At 40.0% G+C, this 27,699-nt stretch overlaps 1 protein-coding gene across 3 annotated transcripts; it reads right to left on the bottom strand.

The window, feature by feature from the left end:
* FOXJ2 (forkhead box J2) lies at window positions 1–27,699 on the bottom strand. Of its 3 annotated transcripts, none has more exons than XM_010717328.3 (12): window positions 27,366–27,698; window positions 26,548–26,663; window positions 10,047–10,399; window positions 9,465–9,539; window positions 8,732–8,800; window positions 8,272–8,412; window positions 7,620–7,818; window positions 5,440–5,760; window positions 4,960–5,061; window positions 4,288–4,488; window positions 3,049–3,147; window positions 1–2,489 (listed from the first exon to the last, which is right to left on the bottom strand). In XM_010717328.3, the coding sequence occupies exons 3-12, from the start codon at window positions 10,377–10,379 to the stop codon at window positions 2,401–2,403; spliced, it is 1,629 nt and encodes a 542-aa protein (XP_010715630.1). In that variant the 5' UTR covers window positions 10,380–10,399; window positions 26,548–26,663; window positions 27,366–27,698; the 3' UTR covers window positions 1–2,400. The 3 variants fall into 3 exon arrangements, with proteins under 3 accessions (XP_010715630.1, XP_010715613.1, XP_019473290.1); XM_010717311.3 differs by having other exon boundaries at window positions 26,890–27,698; XM_019617745.2 differs by having other exon boundaries at window positions 7,620–7,815; window positions 26,548–27,699.

The following is a 27,699-nucleotide window of genomic DNA, read 5'->3' on the forward strand; positions in this document are numbered from 1 at the left end:
TTAAACCATAAACATTCACTTTTTCTTTTTATTAAGAAAGCATGCACAAAAATAAACTTGTGAGACCACGCCCCTCTCTCCTTGACCCTTGACACAAAGCACTGTGGGCAATGCCACTGTGGAAGGGCCTGCAAGAACTTCCATGGCACGTTTGCATCCCTTCACTCCCTGCAGCTAGTACCAGTGTGGAGCTCCACATAGCCAACCCGATGCCTTCCCACGCATTGACAATGCACATGTATTTCAGAGGCAGAGGAACGAGGCTAATTTGCACACTGACCGGCGTGTATTTACATATGCAAACAAGGAGCAAATCAATATTCAGATGAGATAAATATGCAAATTGTGGGGACTTTCATATGCTGAAGGAGCTATCTTTCTTTTCTTTCAGTGATTTCAGATTTCCACAGGGCTGGCTCTGCGATATGCTCTGCAAAGCACTAACTGGCACCAATCATAGGCTGTATCTGGTGCCACATTTCACAGAACCCAATCAGACACGCTTCCAAGTTGTATCATTACCATCCTGAAGCAGCATAGATAACAGCTAATTCCATGCTGAAGTTGGCTATGGGACTCCTCATTTCTCTTGGAGATGCTCACTGATGAACTCCCCCTTAATACACACATTAAAAAAAAAAGAACAAAAAAAAAGAACATCCCACCGCCCCCCCCAATACAATGAGACTGTCCACTTCCCTGACAAAGACCCAATTGATTTATCCCTACAGCAAATTTAAAAAGCAATTTTAGTTCCCCATTTTCCTTCAGTCAGAGCAGACATTTTTACCTCCTCTTCCCCAGGTACATCAAAGCCACCATGACATTTTATTTCTGTCTTGTTCCTTTCACTGATAAACAGGGAATAAGGGCTGGAGTAGGCTTTACAAAATACTAAAGTGAAACAAGAGGTTTGACAGAACAACCATATCAGGAAAAAAAAAGGTAACTCAGGACAGAGCTTAGAGGAGGAGGAATTTCAATACTAACTCCTGCATCTGTTTTGCTTTCCTAATTTGCTGACAGAAACCATAAACTGGGATTTACATTCTATTCCATCATCTTCCTCAGCTGAACTGAAGGAGTCTGACCTACCCGTCCCCCTCCTTCTATACAATACTCTTTGGCTGTTCAGCTCTACTTCATCCTCTCTTCTAATGCATCTCTTACAAAAATCACTTCTAAGAGGCTCTCACTTACTCAACCAGAGGGTCTGAGCTCCTTGACCAGAAGTCTCCTGATTCACCTCCATTCTGAGCAGTAGCTTCCTCTTTCCACCATTAACCCAATCACAAAGTGGGGACCACTGACTGAGAATTTACACCAATGCAGCAAGGCTCCCATTGCCACAGACAAAGACAGTCTCCAAAAAGGTACAAGGGTCAGAGGGCTATGTAACAATTGAGCAAATACTGACGGTGTAAGAAAACTTTTAAGTTTGCATATGCAAGTAAGAGCCTCACTGCATACTTTGAAGAAAGGCTTGAAGGGGCAGGGGTGAAATTAAAAGCTCTGGGAAACAGAATTTGCCGGATCACAACACCCTCAACTACTTTTTTTTACCTGATGAGTATGTAGGCTTCACTTCCTTGGAGACTGCAGAAGGCAGAGCAGTCAGGATCCTCTCAAAATCACTCTTCATCCTCACCAAGAGGCACTGCATTCTGAAACCAGTATCTCTGCTGAAACATCATTTTTCTACATCCCCCTTTCTCCAAACTCAGGTTTTCCCTCCCCAGTTCAGCTTATCTCCCAACCTAAGAGATTATCCTATTTGCACTTGGGGTCTCTATTTCTTTTCCTACTTTTCCTGCTGGTGTGAAACTGAGCTGAAATCACCCCTCCACAGTGTCCCTTTAGCCTCCTGACCTTTACAACATTTAAGAAATAACATAACTACAGACTCCCAGGGTCTACTAGACTCTCACTCAGTATCCAATACAACAGATTTACTGTCCGCTTTGAAGGGAAAAAGAGATTGCTAAATGCAAAATGACAGAGGCAGAGAAAGATGCACACAAGGATTCAGCCTTCTGAGGTCTTTTTGTGGCAGCAAGGACCTATCTTTCTGCCCTATACAGGACACCACACAACAAGGTTTGATCTGATGCATCCGAGGCCACCAGAGGAGGGGAAGGGCTGTGCTCAATTATTGATAATAATAATAATAACAACAACAACAATAATAATAAACAAAAGAAGAAAAAAGATAAAACAGGACGCAATGAAAGATTATCTTCGGCAGCATCTTGCGGTGGCTTCTCTGGCGGAGATAGAGAATATATATCTATATACAGGCAAGATAGGAAGGCTGGAGACAGTGGTGTGGCACTATTCACCCCATGTCTCCCTCCCATCCCACGTCCTTCACAAAGGACGGGCTCTTAAGTCTGTAACTCGCTAGGTGATCAAGTCCCAGTCGAAATCGTCAGGGATTTCCTCATTGGTGCCTGGAGGAGGCCCTGAAGGCCGAGGGACCAGATGATGAGCTGAGTAAAAAAACAGTTAAAAAAAAAAAAAAAAAAAGAAAAAGAACAGTTAGAAGAAAAAATGTCATACTTTTTCACAGTGGGCATTTGGTCAAAAGAAAGCATTAAGGGCACTGTGGACTCCTCTGTTTCAACAGTATACGCAATAACAGTACTGGCATGAATTTCTCCCTGTCTGTTGGTAGTGTGCTATGAAATTCTCCAGAGCAGCTTCTACTGAGGTTAAAGCCTCAGCTTCCTTAACTTTTCTCACAGCTGATTGCTGGTAAAATACAAAGGAACTTTAGCAACAGAAGCTTCTAATGTAATTTTGCCTTTGTCCAACCACGATGGTGGGCTAGAAAGCCATTTATGTGAAGTGAAAGAAATCAGGTCACTGAAATTCTAAAATCTATTAGAGGTATGCCACAGCCCTAATGAAGAGTCCTTGGCAGTCCAAGCACTTTCTCTACCCTGAACGCTTCATTGGATTAGTGAGTGTTTTGGAAGAAATGGAGAGGGCTTGAGAACCAGTTCTTAAATGTTCAGAGATATAATATGCCTTACTATCACTTCTTACCTGGGCGATTATATCCTGGAGAGTCCTGGGTAGAAATCTGATACATCGGAGATGGACCGGAGAAGAGATGGGGAGGCTGGGGCTGACCATAGGAGTTCACTGTGAAATGAAATGAAACTAATTGTTAATGGTCTGGTCAGCTGACCTAGCCCGGATTGGAATGCATCTCAGCCACAGAGCAACTCACTCAAACACACAGAATACTGAGATATTCAGTTGTTTGGTCCTAACCAAAAGCTATAGCTTGGTCAAGGTTCTTGTTCTTGGCACCTGCAGGAGTTTCACTTATTATTTTAAAATAAACTTTTCATCTAGAAATGCCAGAAAATGGTTCACTATTTATTTCTCACTGTTTACAATAAAGTCATTTAGTAAAAATACTAGATGACACGCACCATCACAGTTGCACCAAGGTCATCGCTGCACTCTCCTTGGAGCATGTTCTTCTATTCCTTGTCTAGTATGTCTTTCTCCAATATAGGCACAAAAGCTTTCTCCTTTACAGCTACTGCCACCTAGAACAGCAAGCTTTCTACCTTGCCATTCTTTACTGTTAATTTTGTACCAAAACCCATTTCTTCCCTTTTCCTTTTACAGGTTAACCATTTAAATGCAATTCTTTCTGGAGAAGATGCTTTTTGGTAATATGCATCACATAATGGCACATGTAGGCCACAGACACAGAACATCCTAATAATTTTTTACAGATAGGGGAGACTGATTTCATAGAATCATTGAATATCCTGAGTTGGAAGGGACCCACAAGGATAACTGAGAGTAACTCCTGGCTCCACACAGAACCACCTAAAAATCAGACCATATGACTGGAAGCATTGTCTCCTTAAACTCCAGCAAACTCAGTGCCATGACCACTTCCCTGGAGATCCTGTTCCAGTGCCTGATCACCTTTTCAGTGAAGAGCTTTTTCTTGACAACAAAACTGACTCTGCCCTGTCACGGCTTCAGGCTGATTCCTTATGTCCTATCGCTGGTCAACAGAGAGAAGAGATCAGCACCAGCCCCTCCACTCCCTCTTATGAGGAAGCATGGCCATGATGACATCTCGCCTCAGCCTCCTCTTCTCTAGGCTGAACAAACCAAGGAACTGAATACAGCTTGGATAAACAGCTTCTGATAGAGCTGCTTGGTGCTACACTAACTACAAGGTAGCAAGAAGTTTAGGGTATGTAGAGAATTGGTCCTTCATTAACGTGGCATTTTAGTTTCCCTGCAAATTACCTTGATTCATGGATTGCTCCTGTTTGCCACTGTTCAGAGCACAAGAATCAGAGATTCGAGGGGGCTGCTGAGGGCCAACCAGATGAGGGAGCTGACCAGTCTGGGTAAGGAAGTGATTAAGAGAGTCACAGAGATTGGCAATATGGTGTTGATCCAGTGTCCAGTTCTTCCGCTCGGCCTGGCGCAGACTCTCCATCAACTCTGCAAAGGATAAGGACAGTGTCAAAGGCAGCAACTAAACTGCAGTCACTCCTGTTAAATTTTTTGTCTTCTGCTCCTAAGTCTCACTTTCTCCCCGCAAACTCAACTTCATTATTTATGATCAGTCACTGAAATAATGGAGAGCTTCTTTTTTAAGATACTAACTGACTTGGGTAAAAAAAAGGAGAAGCAGAAGGGAAAAATCCTCATTCACCTTCTGACATACTTTTATAAATTAATTCCTCTTGCCCTGAATCCCTACAGTGTTCAAGTGCTTTACGGTCTTTAACAGGATCCATGAACTAGGTTGCAAGGAACAGCTGAGTCAATGAGAAAATGAGACTTGCCAAAGTTTAGTTGGAAAAAAAAAAAACAAAAAACAAAAAACCCCAAGAGCTGCACTCCCAAATCCTAGATACTACAGTCCCTAGTCACTGAGTCACTAGACCTCAGCCCTAGGCCAATACTAACCTGAGAATTGGGAGTGCTCAATGCTAGACCAGTTCAGCCGGTTTACCATCTTGAAGCTCTCCTTCAGGGAATCAATGCTGGAGCACCAATCAGGGGGAAATGCTGTAATGAAATGGAAGAAATGTTATTCCAATACAGAACACCCTTTTCCTCCATCCCTTAATACAATATAACTGGCCATTTCAAAGATATTAATTCTGTAGTAGATAAAAATCTTTTTGCCCTTGGAATATCAAGGGTAGTGCCTCCCTTTTCATTTGGCTCCTGAACTTATCCTGCATCTCTAAACAGAATCTCAAACTTAGTATGACCATATCCCTAATAAGAAGGCAACTTCCTTCTCAGATTTCAATCATAACTGGCTATCATCCTTTTCTGCTCAATATGTAGGCAATTCTTAAGGGAATCTCACTTGTGGAATTTCTGTCTGAGGATCCCCACTGCTCCATTTCTCCCAGCTGTTCATCAGCCCTGACTCACCAAAGCCAGCATTGTTGACTGAAGCCTGTGACTGCTGCTGCTGCTGGTGCTGATGTGGCTGCTGCTGTGGGTGGGAGTGTGGGTGATGCTGATGCTGGTGGTAGCCTCCATGCTGCATTTGGGGAGGGTGCATGGACATCACTGGTGGAGGGCCATAACTTTCACCACCCTGCTGCTTTCCCCCTTGGGATGGGCAACCCTCTGGAGTTGGAGTGTGGAGTGGTGGAGCAGCACCCACTGCTGAGGGGCCCTGCTGTTGCTGCTGGTACATGTAGTAGTTGTGGTTGGAGGGCTGCATGTCACCAAGGAGAGAAGAGAAACCTGTGGGACGAAAGAGAGAGGAGGAAACTTTAAGAGCTGCCTGGATCAGACCTCTACTTAAATTAACCATCTCTAATGTCACGCTGAGGATGAGCAGTGTTATTTAAGAAGCTTCTGAAGTGCCCTCTAGAGGCTGCCAATAATTAGCTCCTGCACAGTTAAGCTCTTAATGTGTTCCAGGTTCTATCAACAACAAAAGGTTCTACAAAGTCCCAGCAGAATTTAACTCCTTAGTGTTAAATGTTTAAATACTTCTATGCCTCCATGGACTTCATCTATATCTAGCAAGTAATGCATGATTTCTGGAAATTTCATGCACATGTTGTTTCCCTAGAAATGACTAGTAAGCAGACTTAAGCAACAAAACATTTAGAATATGGAGGTTGATAAATCTGATTTGTTGTTTCCAAAAGCTCCCTTCATAGTCTATCTTACAAGCAGTTTCATCTGAAACCTTCACAATTTTTCTCACACAGATCATTAGTGGCCATGCTTCCTACTGCTTCTATACACAGAGCATAGCACACATATCAGGGCTCCTTTACTACTTTAATTCTTCCTGACTTTTTAGGTGTTATTATTTCTATTCTCTTCCATTACAGGTATTCCCCAAATGCAAGAACATCATATGTTCTCCATTCTTCCCCATATCAGGAGCTCTGCATACCTCTTACATCTGCTTCCCTGGTTTATTTTCTCCTTATGTTATGGAAATTCTAAGAAAAATTGCAGTGAAAGGCATTACTTGCTAGTAACCTCAGCTAACCATCATCAGCTGACCTTCTGTAAAAGCAAGCCTGAGTTTTTCACTAGAGCCAAAATCAACCCTTAGACCTACTAACTGCAATGGAGCAAAAGGGTCAATATTATTCTGACTCCAAAAGGCCAATATCCAGACTCAAAGTTACCAACACAATTTCATCAAAAATTGCAAGTTTTCCTAGATGTTCTTAAAGCTGTAGAAAAGCAGATCGTTGCTTAATTTTTAGAGACAGAGGCACAGAGTGAGTCAAGGTTCTTCTCTGCATTTGTGTAGCCTTCTTATTCTACAGCACCTCACACAACAGATTCCTACTACTAATATCAAGCGCCACTTGATGAAAGCTTGTTATAATTTCACTGAAGTTACAAAATCAGGAGGCTCCTCCTAGAGTAACAAACTCTGCCTGCATTATACGCTGGCTGAGAGCATAGGTAAAAGTCTCATCTAATCACATATTCCTTTCTACACCAGACTAGTATTTAGGAGAATATTTAAAGATGAAGACAAAAATTGGAAACTCTCCAGAAGTCCTTTCTGTGGAAACACAGATCTCATCCCTACAGCAGTTATGCCTCCTGGTAGCTGCTTCCTAAGTAACAGAAATGTCAGCTATGAATGAAGTTATAGGCTTCCTCTCCCCCTCAAAGTTCAATTCTCCAACACTTTGTACAATTCTGCTTTTAAGGGATCTTCGCAATGATGACTTCTCATTTTCCTTTTGGGGAAATTCCACTGCCTACATGAAAAAATCCTCCTCCTCTTACAGTTTCTAGCCTGACAGATTGTCAATACTTTTCAGACAAGCTATTCTTCAAGGTCTTCATTTTTCTATGCTTCCACCATTTAAATATTTGCTTTTGTATTAGGATACAGTATTTTTAAATCATTATTCTTTTCATTCTGAGCGAATTAGTGAGGCGCAATAAAGAAAGGACATACAGATTTCTTATTTGCCTCTGGCAGAACCAATTACAGCACACTAAAGAAGCTTTGCTCCTAAAAGAAGAAAGATCTGAGACACACTAAGGATAGATGAGTGGACACGACTGTGTAAACAGATATCTGCCCATTTCACATGGTCCTTATGGTTACTCACCGTGCTGAGAGGAAGATGATTTCTCCAGCATGGATTTGTAGAGATTTCGGAAGGACCAGCTAAGATCCTGAAAGTTGATCTCAGAGTAGGAGAACTTGAAGTCGTGGTTGGCACTGTACAGTGGGGGGGGTACATCGGCCCCTTCACGGCCCTGTCCTCCTGCTACAGTAGAGGCAACATCCACAGGCCCTGCAGACTGCTAAAGGGACCACAGATGATAGAAATTAGGCCTTTATTTTATACTAGATTTTTAAACTTCTGACAGGGCCCAGAAACTACATACAGGTAGAACATATACTGCTATCTCATATCACTTAGCTCATCTTGCAGTAAGCAGGCCTTCCACAAAAGCTATTTCCCTTGAACCATCACCCTCACCCTGCAGCATATTGGTTTCAGCATATTCTTCAGCTCTCTGATACCATTATGTTTTTACCCTTATCCCCATCCAGCCCTTTCTTAAATATCACTTCCTCCACTATCTTCTGTCTGATCAATTTTAACTTCTTCCCTTTTTAATTTTTTCTCCTCTGCCTCACCATTTTTCACTATTCCCTCTTTTCTCACCACTCCACTTTTCCATTCAAGCACCCCTCGCTCTTTCCTTCTCCTTCTTTCACACTTCTTAAGGCTTCTGTTCTCCACTGCTCACCTGACTGTAGTTGGCAATGGGGGCAGTGCTCTGGAGTGACAGCTGAGGGGTAGCCTCAGGTGGCAAAGAGGCTTCTGTGCTGACTGGAACAGCCCCTCGGGGGCTCTTACTTGCCTCTTGCTCTGGGGAGTCTTGTGGTATCTGTGGATGGGGAAGAGAGTAAGAGCCCAAATGAAATAACAGATGGAGAAGTGAAACTGCAGATGAGAAGTCAGTTCCCCTACTGTAGTTCATGGCTTAGAAAACAGGAGGACTAGGCCTTAGTCACTGAAGAGACAAGACAATGAATTTTAATTAATTTTGCTAATGAACAGCAGTAACAATGGCCAATAAGCACAACATACACATTAATCCTCCTCATCTATATATGCTGCTGCCCCAGGAGTGCTGGAAGAACTCCTTTGAACAAGAATGGAACTCGCACTACTGCTCCATGCTGTCAGGAAACAGTAACACTCACGTCATCATCAGGAGGATGCCGCCTCTTGCGAGATATATCTGGACACGTATCTATTGTCCAGTAAGAGCCCTGGAAAAAAGACCCACTGGTGAATGAACGACTGTATTATTAAATCAGAGAGCTTTCTACAGCAGCGGGTTACTGATTTACTGAGCAGCACCAACTAAATAACAGAACCACACTGAATATCAGATAACCAAGAATTGGAAGAGATTGCATTGTGTTGTATTGAACTATGATGCTATCCATTTCCATCACTCCAAGAGCAAAAGATGACTTGATCCAAGGTGGATCAACACTTTGGGGCCTGTAAATTCCCCTTCATTGTCTCCTCACAGTATGTAATTTTTATTGGACCAACCCAGTATTCAGACTGGGCAAAAAGAACTACAAGGACCCCCTTTTGCATACTTGTGAGACTCCACTTTGAGTACTGTGCCCACTTGGGTCTTTCTTGTGGAAGAAAGACATTAACATATAAGAATGGAACCAAAGGAGGTCCACCATGATAGGAGACATCACATGATGTACACACGATGTAAACACATTTCACACAGAGAGATTTGTTTCAGTCAGAGAAGGGAGAGCTAAAGGAATCTTCACTGTGTTTACTACTGCTTCCCTTTCTGCCTACACTTCAGGTTTCAAATTCCTACAATCAGTTAGAAAGGGCAATTCTTGCTCATTTCACGCAGTTTTAAATGGTTTGGCCAGAAGCACCTAGATTTCTTACCTTCCCCGGATCATCCCTTGGTCGAGGCACTTTCCGAAAGCACTTATTCAGAGAGAGGTTATGACGAATTGAGTTCTGAAGAGAGATTGAGAGATAAAGGTAAGTGCTATAACAAAAATGTACAGCTTTCTATGTACGTTCAGGAATGGGTAAAGAAAACAGAAGGGTAGTGCATACTCAAAGGCACTATATATACTCACAGTAGGGCAGAACAGAAGCTGAGGAAATCAGAGGAATTTATCAGGCTGAGTAACAGCAGCCAAACCATCTACATATATAGAAAGGTACTACAAAAATACTACCAGTGTCATGCAGAGGTTGATAGTGAGGTGGGTTTTGTGGGTGATGATTTTTGTCTTGCTGTTTTTTTTTCCCCAGGGTCTTACTTACAGGGCTTCCTCTTACATACAACAAAAATCTCAAAGAAAATGGGACTTCCATCTCAGTTCATTTCTTCTCTGGACATCTTATTTTCACATGTGTTTCTTTTTATTTTGCTCAGTGAGCATATTTGGCACAAAAATAAGAAAATAAAGTCAACTTATTAGACAGAAAGAGCACTTTAGCTATTGAAGTCCTTACCTTCCAACCAATACCAGCATTTTTGTAGTAGGGAAAGTTGTCACAGATCCAACGGTAAATCTCACTAAGTGTCATCTTCTTGGCAGGGGATGAGTTGATTGCATATGTGATTAGAGTGGCATAGCTGTAACGTGGCTTGCCATCTTGATGCACTGCAGCCTCATCCTTACTAAGAGTAGCATTGGGATCTGTCGGTGAGCCTGGAGGACACTTTCGGGCAGCCCCTGGAGGTCCTGCTTGTGACGAGCCTCCTAATTTTTCAATAGTAGCTCTTAAAGTAAGCTGTGGGAGCCAATCTATGGAAGTGAGGCTGCTTTCCAAGTCAGAGGCCATGATACTGGAAGCAGCTATATCTGTGAGGAGACAGAAGGAGAAATGGATCTCCAGAGATACAACCAAGATAAACCATAAGAACAGAAATATACATTTGCATTCCTCTTCTACTTCCTCTCCTATTAAAAAACACCTGAGTGAAGATCATCCTACTTGATATACCCTATTAACAGCCAAATATAATCATCAAAGACCTACCTCCGCATCCTCTGGAGGGCTACACTTGCTGATAATAGCTAGGAAAGTGCTGATGATAACTGCTTGTACAGTCTTATCCAGAGCACCTCAACTGTTCTCAGGTGAACAACCAAGATTTATTTAAAGGAAGTAAACTATCTTCCGCGGCTGTATCGCATTCCCTCCTTTACTGTCTAAGCAATATAACCTTGAGACCTTCAGCAAGATTGCATTATAATCCAGCAGTTTTTTTTGCATCAGATAAGAGGAATTCATAGCTAAAAGGGAATATTCCTTCACACCATATCCAAACAACAATGGATCTAATGATCTAATTAAGGTCTTCTGGAGAACCCAGGACTGTGACCATCTTAACTTGGGAGAAATTAATTTCTCTCTAAGGCCAAAACTGTTATATTTGTTTGCTTTTTTTTTTTTTTTTTTGCATCAGGCGACATTATAATTAATACTATTCATTAGAGCCAGGATTATGTATATCATTTAAAACACCAAGATTACGCATAATACTATATACAGCTAATTACAACTACCATGTTGAGGTAGATGCAGACCATATTAAGCTTGTAATAATTAAACTTTTGCCTACTATAACCAATTCGACCTAAACATACATATCATTATTATTAAGTCTTGCTTAATTCACAATATAACAAGAAACTGTTTTCACCAAATCTGAGAAACAAGAAAAACAATCTTATCAAGCTCACACACAGGACAGAAATAGTCTCATGATCTTTCCTCTCATAAATATTACATATTTCCCTCATAAAGTAAGATACATCTGTCCAACATGACTAGCACTTGTACCCAGGATATTCTATTTAATTATAAGAGAAAATATTTAATAGTACAAACATGTGTACATTTGCACACTCAGTACACAAGCTTGTATGCTGTCTTTTGTAGTAGTCACAGTATCATAAATATCATTATTCTTATTTGCAATTGGCTGCATCATTATGCGAGGAGCTATTTCTTTAAGTTTGGACCGAGCTAGTTTCCACAGCCAAAAACTGCACTGTTCTGCACTTAGTTTTTTCATACATAGAAGAACAAAGTCTTAAAAGGCTGCAAGTTTTACATCTGCCACTTTGGAAATTAATCATTTTAAAAATTAGACTATACTATACCATTGCATGCTAGTACATACAAAAGTTAAATTCTTAAACACATGCATACACTTATGTACATCATCATGTAACAAATTACCCACACACATACATCTAGGAGAGAAAAGACTAACATCAACATATTCCACTTCTGAAAGATTTTTTACACAACACCTCCCACCCAAGCCCATCACTCATCTGAGCAAATCAGATGAGACAGGGAGACACTCATCTGTGCAAGTAACAAATAGACATTATTTCTAAAAATAGATATGTGTCAATAACACAGTGTGGATGGACCCAGCATTTTGACACAGGAGCTCCTCATTCTTCCCATACAACCATATGCATCATATAGAATTATAGAATGGCTGAGGTTAGCAGGGCTCTGAGTCCATCTGCTCCAAAACTACTGCAGGGTGCCCAAAATCATGCCCAGAAAGCTTCTGAAGATCTCCAAGAAGGAGACCTCTCATCCTCTCCAGGCAACCTGTGCCAATGCTCCATTATCCACACAGCACAGAATTGCTTCCTGATGTTCAGAGGTACTCCAGTTTGTGTCCACTGCCTCTTGTTCTGGCACTAGTATCCACTGACAAGAGCCTGGCTCTATCGTCTTTGAACTCTCCTTTCAGGCATTTAGAGACCCTCCCCAAATCTTCTCTTCTCCAGGCTGAACAGTCCCAGCTCTCTCAGCCTCTCGTCATAAAAGAGGCACCCTTTGTAATCTTGGGTGCCTCTTTTTTAGACTCTCTCCACTATGCCCATGTCCCTCTTATACTGGGGATCGCAGAACTGGATCAGCACTGGGTGCAGCCTCGCAAGTGCTGAGAAGAAAGGAATCACAGAATCACAGAATTGCAGGGGCTGGAAGGGACCTGTAGAGAACATTGAGTCCACCACTGCCAAAGCAGGCCCCCTACAGCAGGCTGCACAGGTAGGCATCCAGGCAGGTCTTGAATTTCCCCAGAGGAGGGGAATCCACAACCTCCCTGGGCAGCCTGTTCCAGTGTTCTGTCACTCTCACTGTGAAGAAGTTCTTTTGCATACTGGTGCGGAACTTCCTATGCTCCAGTTTACAGCCATCTCCCCAGTTCGCTCAGCCTTTCCTCATAGGGGAGATGCCAGGGGAGGGTCTGTAATCATCTTTGTGGCCTTCTCCTGGACTCTCTCCAGGAGATCCCTGTCTTTTTTCTATAGGGGAGCCCAGAACTGGACACAATAATCCAAGTGAGGCCTGACCAGGGCAGAGTAGAGGAGGAGGATCACCTCCCTTGACCTGCTGACTACACTCCTTTTAATGCATGCCAAGATCCCATTGGCTTTCTTGACCATCAGGGCATACTGCTGGCTCATCGCCAGCCTGTCATCCACCAGGATCCCCCAGGTCCTTCCCCACAGAGCTCCTCTCCAGCAGATTGTGCCACAACCTGTACTGATACCCACGATTATTTCTTCCTAGGTGTAGGACTCTACACTTGCTTTTGTTAAACCTCATCTTGTTTCTTGCTGCCCAACTTTCCAGTCTGTCCAGGTCTTGCTGAATGGCAGCACAACCTTCAGGCATCTGAGCCACTCCTCCCAGCTTTGTTTAATTAGTGTCCACCTCGGCAAGTACACCATCCCGTCATCAAGTCATCGATGAAGATATTGAACAAGACGACCCAGCACTGACCCTTGGGGAACACCTCTAGTCCCAAATCAAGGAAGGTTCACCTCTCACGACCTGCTGGCAATACTTTGCCTAATACAGCCAAGAATACCTTTAGCTTTCTCAGCAGGCAGGGCAACTTGGCATCCATCAGGATTCCCAGGTTGTTTTCTGCAGAACTACTTTCCAGATGGGTGCTTCCAACATATCCTGGTGATCAGGATTATTTTACTCCAACAAATTCATGGGCACTAAACTTTTCATTTTCATGCATGTGCTCATCACACTTTTCGGAGATTAAAAATCCATCACATGACATCAACAAAATCCATCCCTCAGCCACCAAGAGCAGTTGTACCACTGCACTGGGCTCAGAAAACAAATCCTAATTGCACAGCTAATGTTATAATTCACACTCCAGTGCATGCAGGGACTGAAAAGTTAAACTGCAACACTACAGTATCCTTAACGGGTGGAAAAATTTTTTCTTTCTGTGAAGGAAAGGAAAAACCCAACTGCTACTACTGTATCTATATACTCATCTGCCACAGTACCACAGTCGATAGCAATGACTACTAACTCTGTACCTAACTAGAAAATCAGGCCTGCAAAAGGATTTCTGTTATGTGCCTGGGAAGATCAGTGAGCAGATCTAATGAGCTATACTAAAGCACATATGAGATGAGGGATGATCCAAGATGGACTGCACAGCTTCACAAAAGGTAGATTGAGTCTGATTAGTCTGGTGGTCTTCTATGGTGGAGTGACAGCTCCAGTGCACAAAGGAAGGGCAACTTATGTTGTCTATCAGGACCTGCACAAGGCCTCTGACATGGTCCCACACCACATCTTTATCTCTTAATTGGAGAGAGATGCATTTAATGGCAGGACTATTAAGTGGATAAAGAACTGGTTGGAATGTCACAGCCAGAGTGCTGCAGTCAACAGATCTATGTCCACATGGAAGCTGGTCACAAGTGGTGTCCCCCAGGACTAAGTCTTAGGACCAGTGCTCTTCAACATCTTTATCAATCACCTGGACAGTGAGATTGAGTGTACCCTCTATAAATTTGCTGATGATAATAATGGTACAGTTGATCCAACAGAAGGAAAGGATGCTATTCAGAAGGACCTGAACAGACTTAAAAGGGAACATATAAGAATCAAATGAAGCTCACCAAGGGCAAGTGCAAAGTGTTACACTTTGGTCACAACAATCACAAATATGTACACAGACCTGGAGAACTCACTGAAAGCAGCCCTGTGGAAAAGGACTTGAGGGTCCTGGTGGGCAAAAAGCTGTACATGAACCAGCAGCATGCACTTGCAGCTTGGAAGGCCAACTGTATCTATCTGGGTTGCACCAAAAGTAGGGTAGCCATCAGGGCAAAGGAGATTGTTTCCCTCTAATCTGCCCTCTTAAGGCCTGGGGCCGTCAGCACAAGAAAGGTGGGGAGCTGTGGAGGAGGCCCAGAAGAGGACGATAAATAGGACAGGGCTGAAGTACCTCTCCCATGAAAAAACGTTAGAGTTCGGCTAGCTTAGCTTGGAGAAAGCTCCACATAGACCTTACTATGGCCTTCCAGTACTTAAAGGGGCTGATAAGCAGAAGGAAGACCTATTTTTCATATGGTTTGCTAGTGAGAGGACAAATAGGAATGGCTTTAAACTAAAAGAGGAAAGTTTTAGGTTAGATGTTAGGAAAAAGTATTTACTCAGAGGGTAGTAAGGCTCTGGAACAGACAGCTCAGAGAAGTAGATACTCTTGTTCCTGGACACATTCAAGGTCAGGTTGGATGGAGCCCTGGACAGCCTGATCCAGTGGATGACAATCCTGACGGTGACAATGGAGAGCCGGTGGTAGAATTGGTTCGTCCTTCAGGTCCCTTCCAACAAAAGACATTCTGTATTCTGTGTCTCTGACAGACTCTGACAGACTCAGTGCTGTGATCACTTTGCTGGGGAGCCTGTTCCAGTGTCTGACTCCTCTCGGTGAGGAGCCTTTTCTTAATATCCAATCTGAATCTCTCCTGAATAAAGATCACCTCAACCAAAAAATGCTACTCTCAAATATTAATAAATAAATAAATGCAGTGTAATTACTCCTTCCCAAACTATACAAGGGTAAAGCAACAATATATTTTTATACAGATTCTGGGGCCACGGAAAAATATCACTGATCTATAAATCTAACTGAAACACAGCTAAACTTGCATGATAATTTTACTTGTACAGTCTTCACCAAGAAGTATTATTCTGATGAACTCTGAAGAAAATTAAAATAAACTAATATCAGCCGAATGCTAAATTTTTAAGCATGCCTCATAAAATTAAATTTCCACAGGGGAATTACAGAACAAATCATCTTATCACATGCATATTGAACTATTATGAAACACCAGTTGAAGCCATTTTACTACTGATTTGTATTACTAGCACAAGTTTAATGGTCAACCTCCCCAACATTTATGTTACTTTTAAGACAAGCACAGATATTAAAAAGATGAAGTTATAAAAGTCTTCAACAGACTGAAATACTAATTTGAAAGAAGAGAATTTAAAAAAACAACAGAATTTTAAGAAACAAATGAAACAATGAGTTTCCATAAAGCTTCAGATTTGCCCAGACTAAGTCAGTAGAACATTTGGAATGACTGGATATGCAGTAAAACTTATGGTTGATAGGCAGCACATTAACTGACAAATATACATGCATTTCTGTATTAGTGTAGAACACCTCTGTCAAGGAGGCAGTCAGGTTAAAAACTGGGTCCTATTATATCCATACTAAGAATCTGAATTTTTTAATTCCCTGGTTTATAAAAGTCTTTGACAAGAAAATAAAATCTTCAAAGCTTAAATAACAATTTAAAAGTTCTTCTGACATCATAGACGTACATAAGAAAACAGAAGGCATCACTTTTGGAGCAGTTCTCATAAAATATATAATAAGATGTATACTATAGTTAATGTTATATGCAACAAAACATTTCAACGTTTAATATTTTTATTAAAATGGTAAAAAATAAAAAAAAAGGAACAAAAACAAAGCTAGTGGGATATTTGACCTTGTTTTTGTGAAACCAAAGCATCAGCCCCGTTTTATGGCAGTGGTCTTTGGAACTCTGTGAGTTCTCAAAGTGCTCATTAGAGATTTTTTAAACCAAGTTTTACTTTTCTTATGCTTCATCCTTGACAGCAGTTGCTCACAAATGTGCATACTGCCAAATGCGATGACATGGATAAAGTATGACTGTGAAGCTCTTATAAGATTCTGGTAAAAAGACACAATCAGATTTCTGAGTTGAATATCTGATGGCAACTCTATACATTCCATTTGAAAAATGTATTTATGTTGAATGAAAGTAGTGTTGCAAGTATACAAAAAAAAACCCGATTTTTTTTTTTGCAATCTTGAAATCTATTTCCAAATTCCTGTATCAAAACAGAAGGCATGGCTACATATTTTTCTCTGTTCACAGGTCTGTGTTTAGCCAATGTATCAAAATGCAGAATATCATTTGCCATAATTTGAGATGGCACTGTACTATGCTCTCTTGGTGCCCTGGTTTCAGCTCGACAGCATCAATAGCACACTGACAGATTGGCTGTTGCTGAGCAATAGGTGCATGCCCAGAGATGAGCAGGGCCACTCAGCAGGACAGAGCAGCAGCCATGATACCACAGAGCAGGCTGCACTGCAAGCTGTGCCAGGCTGCATGCAACACACAGGCCACAGTTTGGACATGTCTGTGCTAGACAGTTTTTCAGAACAGAAAGCAAAGACTTGGATCCAACAGCAATCCATGAAAATTTTCAAACTAGAGTAAGACTGTTTTTCCAAGTTTAAACTTGATTGTGTTACTGGATTAATAAATATATGTCCCTAGAGTACAGGACATGTAATATTCAAAAGCCAAATCTTCATGGAAGGCAATTCCAGAACATAATAATTACAAAAATAATTTGGTGTAATTTGCCACACAATTTTTTAAAAGAACACTTACAGTAATACCTACTATAATTTCTGCAACGTATCTCATTCACCTAACCAGGCAGTATACCAGCTGGACAATACTTAATGGATCAATATAACAATGTCGCAGCCAAACTACAGCATCTGATGATTCCACCAAATTCACAATTTATTGCATAGCAATTCTTCTTTCAAACTCTCTCTTTTTTTTTTTATGATGGTACTTAAAGAAAACAAACTTATGACTAACAACAAACACACTGAACTGGAACCAAGGGTGTTTAAACAAACAAGCAAACCTATCCAATTAGCAAGCCAGAATTAACTTCAAGTAAAAAGGAAGTTAAAGACCAGAATTCATCATCTCCCACTTTACATGTATAGAAGTAAATGGTATCTGTTTATGCATTGGCTGATTTTAAAAATCTTCAATAAGGTTGGCAGTTATAACCATCATCAACAGCTGGGAATTGACTACAGAGTCTTCATTTCTCAAGTACTGATTCCAGTACAGTCCCAATTTAAGACAGATCAGAGATGCAAAAATGTCATCCAAGTACCAAATTCAAATCTACAGTTAAATACACAAGAATCTGTCTGATTTATAACAAAAGTATATTAAAGAAAATCCTAGCACTGACTACCTGTTCATAACTACTAATTTCCTTGGGATTAGTAATACTTTACTACTGCCTTATTTTGAATATTTGCTAGCACTAAATTAAACCTCCCACTGAGAATGTAAGCCACCTTTTTGTCTATCATATTGTGCTACACCTGCTGCTGGACTGAAAAAAAATCTGTACTTTGTCTACTTTGCTGTTTCATGAGTGCTTGAACAGTCAGCTCTTAGCCAGTATTACCATTACTTATATATCAGGACTGAAAAAGATCTAAGAAAGCAAGGAACAGCACTCTAAGGTTCATACTAAATGCAGTCCATAAACATTTACAACCAAAAATATTCACTAAGACAGGACTTAAAGGCTGTCCATTCAGAATCAATTACAACTGAAGTAGGAGAGTAAAACAAGTGAAACTGCATTGTACACAAGCTACAGAACATTCACTTTCTATAGCAGACTTGTAAATTTATTTCCCTATATTTATTTTCGATGTTTTTTTCTTCTTCCTGCTATTCTAACCCAATGAAACACTACTGTCAAAACATTCAAAGACGACTTAAATTTCTGAACGTAAATCTTGAGAATGAAGATAGCAGAACAGACTACTAAGTAGTGAGACATATTGCTGCAGAACACCTGTAAAAATAAGGTCTCTTCTATTTAGGTGTCTAAAGGACAGATCCAGTGATCTAAATGAAAATATCCCTCTAGTATAATCAGAGATAATATAATGAGAGCTTCTGGTGTACTGAACAAATAAACAAACAGGCAAAAAAGAAGCAGCTGAGTTCAACTTTTATGAAACAGAACAGTGAGAAGGATGTCCATTAAAGTAAACTGCCTCAGAAATTAAGAAAACACACAACACACAAAAATGCATGGGAAAATAGACAGTTTTTCTACTTTGATGGGAAAAGATAATTTTGAAGTACTCATGCAAATTACAAATGCAAGAAACCTGTACTCTAACACAAAAAGGCAAGAACCACCAATGCTGCAAATTCCTGCATGAAGAAAAACCTTCTATCTCAAGACGAGCTTCTCCTCAAAAATAAGGAGATATAGACTAAGCAGGCAGGAACAAAACACTAAAAAATCCCACCTTTTCTAAGTAAGCCTCTTCACTAAGGGATTGTTTTCCCCTTACGTGAAACAAAAAGATAAAGCTTATCTGATTATCTGTATAGTCTGAAATTGCTATTGCTATTTTGTGAAAAGTTTTCAGGAATGTTTCTAGAATCAAATCCAAAAAGGGAGAGAGAGGCTACTTAACATGAAAGGACTAATAGGGCTTGTTGTATGAGCATGCACACACACAAAAAAGGAGAAATATTGCAGTTTCAAAGTACATTTCTGTCTGCAGTGTCATATGAAAGGAGGAAAAGTGTATCCTAGGGCAAAGAGGTAACATCATACCCTAAAACTACGTTTCCCCTCTTTGGAAGCAGAACAACTAGCAGGAACAAACAAACAAACAAAACCCCACACTAACAGAAGAGTTAAACTAATATACTAATAATTTATTCTCAATAAATTAATGGATTGGAGAGATGCTAATACAGCATACACAGTTCACAGTGGTCATGAATCAAATGAAAAAAATATACTTAAATACTTCAACCAAAGGAAGATGTCATCTAAATACACAGCAGAGCATACCATTGTCATAATTTTAGTCATCTGACTCTACACTCTTACGCAAAAATATTTAGCGTGCAAGATCAAATGCTTTGAATATTTAATGCTATTTCACGTAGAAGAACATAATAGAGTAACGGTATTCTGAGCAGGAAATTTGCTAAAAAATATAATATTACACTAAGATGGTACTAAAATCTCAGAGTTAAAGAGAGACAAAATTTTTCTGTTCCTTTATTGCTTATTACATATCATTGAACTAATTGTTCTGTTATAATCATATTGTTTTACAGATATGGTTTTCCTTTAACAAACAAATCTCAACAAAATGAGGTTCATGCTAAGTTCAGGAGGAGAGAAGAAAAATAAAAACAAGTTTATTTACGTAACAGATTCTAATGACATAAATATCATAACAGCACATTTCCCTTCACCTTATGAAAGGTGCATGAGTAAGAAATAATTTTGAATTTTGAATTTAGTGAGTGAAGAGCTCTGACTGTTTATGTAGTCTTGGTGGAATTGAAGCAAGATTTGCGGGGACTATAAAGTCTCCAAAACTCCCATGCCAGAAGTGCATCAAGATCCAATTCCAAAAGCTCTGTGTACTAGTTCTGCATAAATCTGGTTTACAAAAGTCGATCTACATGTTTAAACTTATTAATAGATGGCATTATGGCCAACATTCAAAGTATTCTAATGTCAAGGAAGACAGTCTTTACATGCATGCAAGGCTAGGATCAAGTATAGCTAGAATTAAAATCTCCCAGGGCACTAAGATGAACTAATAAAAAGATTTTTGTCATTTGTTATATAAACATTCAGTAGAAATTCAGAGAAACCTCAATGTGAAAATGAGTTCAAAGTTAAGATTAGAGTCCTTATTTATGCTGCTGTGCAAGTGAGAGTAGGGGATATGTAATGCCTGTCAAAAGAAACAGCAGATGATACTAAGAATGCTGGCATGTCTGAAACACTTCTGAGCCGAAAGCTACATTATTTATAATAAGACCACCACAAATTCTAATTTTAAACCCAATATCCCATTATAACATCCCCAAAATAACACATTTGAAGCAAAAATCAAACCAAGTACATTGAAGCATAAAGAAAATACATCACCACAGCAGAATCTCTACTGAATCCCTCCATCTTCAGAACCACTATACAATATTTTAGATAGGCAAGATAAATATTTGGCATTTAAGAATATTGATAGAACAAATAGCCCTACACTGAGGAAGGTATTGGTTATTGTTTCTGGAATAACTCAAATTTAAGAGCACATACCTAGAATGTAATTTCCCCTTGGAAAAACAGAAGTAAATTGTAGATAAACAATACTTAAGAGAAGGTATTTCCCCCAGCCTCATGGAAGCACCTTGTTTGAACGCAAGGACTTCAATTTTAGCTGCCTATAAGAATCACATGCAGCAGTAAACCTTCAGCCACAAAAACCCAGCTCAGATGAATGCAACATGCATTTATAAATGAAAACTTTGTTCATATTCCCATTTAAAAAAAGCACATCAATAAAGAATGACTGTTAGCCCTGCAGCTTAATAACACCAACATTAAGGTGGTATACTGAGATATATAATTTAATATCACTGGCAGGAAGAAAAGCAAGGAGAGCATACCAGAGGTAGGTTTCTATGTCTAAATTACAGGAAAAAAAATGGAGTAAGGTAAATGGCCTAGCGCAGAAATAACTGAATGAATGACTAGAATAGTTACAGGGAAACTAGTAGAATACAGACACAAAAGTCAAGGGAGGACAAGATTTCAAGACTGGGCATGATCAAGTGTCAAAAACAGCAGGGAAGCCAAGAAGGATGAAGATGAAATAGAGACCCTGAGACCTGGCCAAGAAAAGGTAATTAGAGATCTTAGGAGACACTTTAAGAGAGTCAGGATACCTATACTGAAGTCAACTTTAAAAACAGATCTGGGCTACATACAGGATTTGTCAACCCTTTAGTTTTGGCGTTTTGGGTCCGTCCATGAAACAAAAATGAGTTGAGGCATCATGCTTTCACTGCTTAATGCCAAGAGAAGCAGCATACAGAATCTTTGAGTTCGATTTCACACTGTAATTAAGAAAGAACACCACTGATAATAACACCCAGATTTATGAAGTGTTTCTAATACTTCGGAACCCTTAAAAAGGATCAATACCCAATTCTTATATAAATAAGTCTTGCAAGGAGAAGAGCACAGCCCAAGGTCAGCCCAGGAGCAGCAGAACCATGCAAAGAATGCAGGTCTTCCAGACCAGTTCTCTACATTCAAATCTGTCCCATTTTCAAGTGAAGATAAAATAAGTAGTTCTGAAATTGCTTTTAACAGTCTTGTTCATTTTCTCTGCAAGTTACTGATAGAGAGAAGGGTTGTTTTTTTCCCTACTAGGAAGAGGGAATGAGAATTCTGAAACTTCACTCCTTTGTCACCACAAAAAGTTCAGAATCTTTCCCAGTTGTTCAAATCTGAACTTTAAACAGTTATTACATATTTCCACTATTATCACTCACAGCCTTTACACAGTAAGGAGCATAAAAAATAATGAATTGGTAATATTAAAAAAAAAAAAAAAGCAAATACTTCTTCCTCCAGGTATAAAAGCTCTCACTCCTCATCTCTCCTTCATTACTCAGTTTCCATTATACCTTAGTTCAAAATCAAGATCCTGATATGCTATGAGCAACCAGAGATTGTAAATGCAAGGGTTTTTCCATTCTAATCAGCTAAAATCTAGTTATTCTTGAGGAAGCGGAGTGGAGAAGGTAAAGTGGAAGAATGAAGAAGTCTGTTTACAAAGAGTCATTCTTCTGCATAGATGTCCTGTATATCTTCAGAAGAAGAAAACTCCTTTTATATTTGTATAAAAGCAGGCTTCTTGACTTAACTGATGACAAACAAATAAATAAACAAAAACCAACCAACCACCCACAGTGTTTTGTGTCCACAAGTATTTTATCTAATGAAAGCCAACCAGGTCAAAATGCAGGTGTGGAAATAAGGCCTATGAAATAGGTAAAGAAAGAACTGCTGACAATAAAGCATTTTAGAAATGCTTGCTTTATAAAGAGGTAATTGCATTTTAGGTTTACGGAACCACAGGAGGGAATGACAAAGGGACAGTAAGGAAAATAAGATGCAAAGAGCAGTACAGAGAGAACTGGGAGGAAAAGTAGGGTGTAGGAGGAAATGAGATTAAAGAAGTAGGAAGGATGAACCTTAAAGGTGAAGAAGAATCTGACTATGGTATGATGAAAAGAAGCCAGCGATAGGATTTGGGAAAGGGCTCACAATGGTCAGCAGCTTGCAGAATCCATACACCTTCTAACTTTAAGATACTAACTCTAGCATTCATTTTGGGATGGGGTAGGGGACAAGACAGGTCAAAGACAGAAGGATAAAACAAATCTTGGTAAAACACTACAGGCCACCACAGTAAATGGGTCCTGAAGTCTGTTGCAAGGTCTTCAGGAATACTAAGAATGTTTCAATGTTCCATGTTTCTTTTCAAATGTAAACTGAACATTTTCCAATTCATTAACTGTGAAGACACATGGCAGCATTCTTTGCCTTCTCTCAATAACACAGGCTGTGCTGAAATATGAAAAACTAAGGACAGAGAAGAAGCACACAAAAGATTTTTATGTTCATCATATATCCTTTAGAAGGAAGGGGGACATATCAACAGCAGAATTTGCAATATTGACTCCAACTACCAAGCACTTATCATCCTTGTAGGACACATCAACTGGATATTGCTGCTGAAATAACAAGAGAAGCCAGCAACATAGTGGTTTAAGTGCTTTTCTTTAGGTTTCAGAGTTAACACAGCTGGAGTTCAGACATTTTAGGCTGTCCATTAAGCTGGACACTACTCTCATTTTTAAAGTTGTCTTCCAGATTAGAAGTGCTAGAAACACTTTTTTTTAAGCTTCAATTCTGATGCATCATACAGCAATGGTTTCTGCAAATTGAGTACTACAAAACACAGAATTCTGAACATCATTGGTTACATTTCCGAGACTGGGAAAAGCAAATGGAAAAATGAGTCCAAAAGCATTTCATCTTTTGGTTGCTAATGACAGAGATGCAGTTCCTGTCTGACAAATGTGTAAAATGAGTTAATCACCTCAGCCTTGCTCTTGAGGGACAACTGTCCATATCACAGTTGCAGTTAATCATATTTCCCTTCTGACACTTGAAGGGCCAAAGATCCAACTGTGACGCAGACTGAATCTCCCACTACATAAAGGTCAGCTGACATTCAGGGGAGGATGCAAAGATACCAGTACCTCTAGATTCAGAAAAAACTTCTCCAGAGACACAAGCAGCATTCAGCTCTATTTTTATTGGAAAAAAAATATATGTACTGCATTTGTCAAAATCACATACTGGATGGGAAAGCAATATCAAAACCCCTTGAGCTGTTTATTCTGCTTCATTTGAAGTTCTCTGACTCCTCATCTGACCCTATGCATTTGCCTATATATTTCAAGATAAAATCCAAGGAACTTACAAAATACATATTTGAATATTAATACAAGTTTCTAATCCTTCAGTAATGTAATCCTTTCCCCATAATCTCCAGATTTTCTTATTTAATTTTTACCTTAGGGCCTGACATGCAGTCAGTTCTCAAAAATAGAGCGCACACAGGGCAGAACTATACTGCTTCATCTATAAAGTCAACTTCTGGAAACATGAATGACCAAATTTATATGTACAAATCCATACACACATCTATGAGTCTCTGTACCTAAATACTGATATCTTCATTGCTTCTGCTGAATCACTTACTCGTGAGAATTTGCTATTAACTTAGGTATCTAAACATTGGCTTTAGAAGTCTAATTTTAGATGTTTGAGTTTAATATTCTTAATGTAAACTCTCAAAGACAAAGCACTTTCAATCAAATGCATCTGTACAGCACTTTACACTTTTACTTCAGTACACAATATTCATCATTTTTATATACTTTTGTAAAAAAATAAATGATGCAGAAAGGCTGCAGTATTCCATCTTAGAAGAAGCTACATTTAGGCAATGATAAACATTTGATACATGTACCAATATTGTCACTGAAAATCTATGCTCTCTAAAAATCATGCCCTTCTTTGAATGTATCAGTATATCTTGACTTTAGTACAGTTGTGTTTTAGACTATGAAATTTTCAGAGTGGAGATTGTCTTAAGTTTATCTATCTAAGTCAGCACTGAATGCCCTGTCAGCAATTAATAAACAAATATCAAACAATTACACTAATGCACATGACTTTCAACCCTGGATGTCTGTCATGAATACTTAAAGCTCTGACAGAAAATGTAAAAAATCTTAAATCTTTAACATCATAATCAAGAGGGGAAAAAAAAGCATTTTATATACAAGAAAAAAAATAAATCACTGAGAGAGCAAATTTTCATAAGGTTGGCATATATACATTCTGTAAAGTGCTCTGGCACCCATCAGAGCCAAAAGCAATTGAAAAACGTCAAGTCATTACTGTGATCATGGGTGTAGAGCAAGGTAAATTAACCTCCACAGTATGAAAAGTCTGTTACCCCCTCCAACGTACAAAGGCCAAAATGCCTTAATTATCTCTTTCCTTGCACTAGATAACACTGTACTCAAAACAGGTTGATTGCATAACTACAAGACAACAGGTAGGAGAGCATCTAACAAAATCCACAAAACATACATACGCTTCTTGATTCAGTCTTCCTTTAGAAAGGGGCATCTTCTCAAGCTAAGGATAACTGTCAAAATTTTTAGCATAAATTGGGAATCACTTTGGATGAACCTGGAGGCATTTTCAGTTTGATCTTACTGATAAATTACACCAAGTTCTTTCTTCATGGACTCCCTGTTAACCACGGTGATCCCAAATAGATTCTGAAAAGGTTCCTGTCCTGGTCAAGTGCCCTTTGATCTTGGATTTCCTCACTGCAGAACACAAACATAAATATCTCAGGTGAGATACCCTTAGACTTGATTCTTCTCCCACAGGAATCTGCTATGATTTCATTTGAGATAAATTCTATTTTAAACTTGTTTTTTTCTTAGGAAATCACTTTAGTATCAGAATACTCATTTGAGACTGGATGTCTCATCTACAGAAAGCAACTAGGTTGGCTCATCACAGCATCAGCATTACCATTCACATTCCAAGCTCCTGAACACAGCATAAAACACATAGGAAGACTACAGAATGGCTTATTTTTGCTTTCAGAAAAGGTTCCACTACCTTTATTCCTAGATCCCTAACACAACAGTACAGTACCCCAAACACAACAGCACTCTCAAGGGTGCTCTACTAGAATTCATCCTACAATCTCTAGGTACAATAGGACATGCATCCCAAAGCACTAGCTCTGATATCTGTATGTTCAGCTTCCAAGCACAGTACAGTATGCAGCCCATAATCACTTCATTCCCACAGTTATTCACACAGTAGTGCACAAATGAAGAACTGACACTCCAACCCCATGGGTGCCTCCTTGAACACTAGCACTACAACTCACTCAACTCACTATTTGTGTCTCCAGAATGCTTTTTTTTTTTTTGGACAATATTATCCTTCTCAAAGATGCCTAAATGGCAGAAAATAATTCCATGCCAGTGATGATTAAAGGCTAAGCTTAGGATGAATGAATACAGCATTGCAAAAAGTATAAGGGAGAGGACAAAGCTTTCTTACAATTGATTAGAGTTAAGGTATCAAAGAAAACTAAACAATGAAAGAATCAGGTCAATTCCATATGGTGTAAAAGATTGCCAAATGAGAGAAAGATGCACACAAAAAAGCTTGAGAGAGGTTCAGAAACAAAAGGAGAGAAAGAAAAAAAGATTAAAAGAAAAGCAGATACAGTGAGAAAAGAGATGTTGGAAATAAGGATAACAGACAAAAGAGAAGAACCTATAGGAATAGGAGGAGATACAGTGCAGTCACTCACTCTGTCTGGAAGATTTTTCAGGAGGGAGGCAGATTATCTTCAGTGCTGGTTTCTGGGGGTGCTGCTTTTCACACTTCTTCTCTGAGAGCCATCCTCAGAGAGTCTTCCAAGAGCTTCTTCAAGAAATATTTTGAGAGCAAGGGGATTGTGAACGAAATCAGAATCTTGAGTATTAAAACAATCTGCTTGGAATCTTCACTCCCCTGAAACTGCTGTTTTTATCCCTGGATGGAAATCCTCTCTCACTTCTGGCAGCTAACTACTGTCTCCCTTAGGAGAAAGCCTTGTCTTTTCCTCACTGACTGCCAAGTTGGGGATATTGATCTTAAACAATCTCCATACCTGGAAGTCTCTCTTTTTTTTTCCTGTAGACACACCTTGTCCTTAAGGGTGGGCAGATCTCCTTCTCTGAAAGAACTGTCAGTTCTGTGGATAGTAACAGTAAAAACTGTATAAAAACAGTGGCAGACAGCAACTGGAAAAGGGAAGAAAAGTATCCTAACCTGGCTGTGCTTTCTCTCCCTTGTTTTACTTTCTCTGCTGTCTACTGACCAGATGTAAATAATTAAAATTACTAGGTAATTATCTGGAGCTCCTACTTATTTCTATTTTGGAAACTGCTTCTCTTGAGCATATGAGATTTCTTCTGTCAAGGCTCCCTGTTTACCATCTGGTCTAGGGAAGAGTTTGTTAAGGGCTGGCTCCTCGCTTGAGGAAAGAATTCCCTCACCTAGCAGCTACGTAGCAAGGGGAGTAGGTAGTCAGGGTTATCCTCACAACCCTCAGAAACTGGGGAAATGAGGATCCCTCTCACTTACATAGGTATCAAAGGATCTCCAGGAGGTTTTCTTCCACCTCGTGGAAGAGTAGATTTTCTTCTCTATCAGGATTTGGTGCTGTGCCCTTTGCCCACTCTCAGCTAGTTAGCGGGGTTGGGGGCCAGTGCTGAGTTCCCCTTAGCTAGTTAACGTGGATGAGGCCGGCGGGTCCGCCCTCGACAAGGGCCCGCCGGGTGCTCCGGCTGCGAGCAGGGCTGCCCAACCAAGTGCTTCCCTCCCGGCTGCGGATGGAGCAGGCAGGCAGTGTCTCCCCCACCCCAGCAGGCTACGGGGGTGTTCCCCCACCCCGGCTGCCCGGAGGCCGTCCCTGGCT

This window comes from Meleagris gallopavo, chromosome 1, assembly GCF_000146605.3.
Source record: "Meleagris gallopavo isolate NT-WF06-2002-E0010 breed Aviagen turkey brand Nicholas breeding stock chromosome 1, Turkey_5.1, whole genome shotgun sequence".
NCBI lineage: Eukaryota > Metazoa > Chordata > Aves > Galliformes > Phasianidae > Meleagris > Meleagris gallopavo.

Coding starts and splice junctions, on each gene's coding strand:
- FOXJ2 (XM_010717328.3), bottom strand. CDS start 10,379: ATGGCCTCTGACTTGGAAAGCAGCCTCACTTCCATAGATTGGCTCCCA. Junction 8,413..8,731: donor GGCATCCTCCTGATGATGAC/GTGAGTGTTACT, acceptor CCCCATCCACAG/ATACCACAAGACTCCCCAGA. Junction 7,819..8,271: donor CCATTGCCAACTACAGTCAG/GTGAGCAGTGGA, acceptor TGGTCCCTTTAG/CAGTCTGCAGGGCCTGTGGA.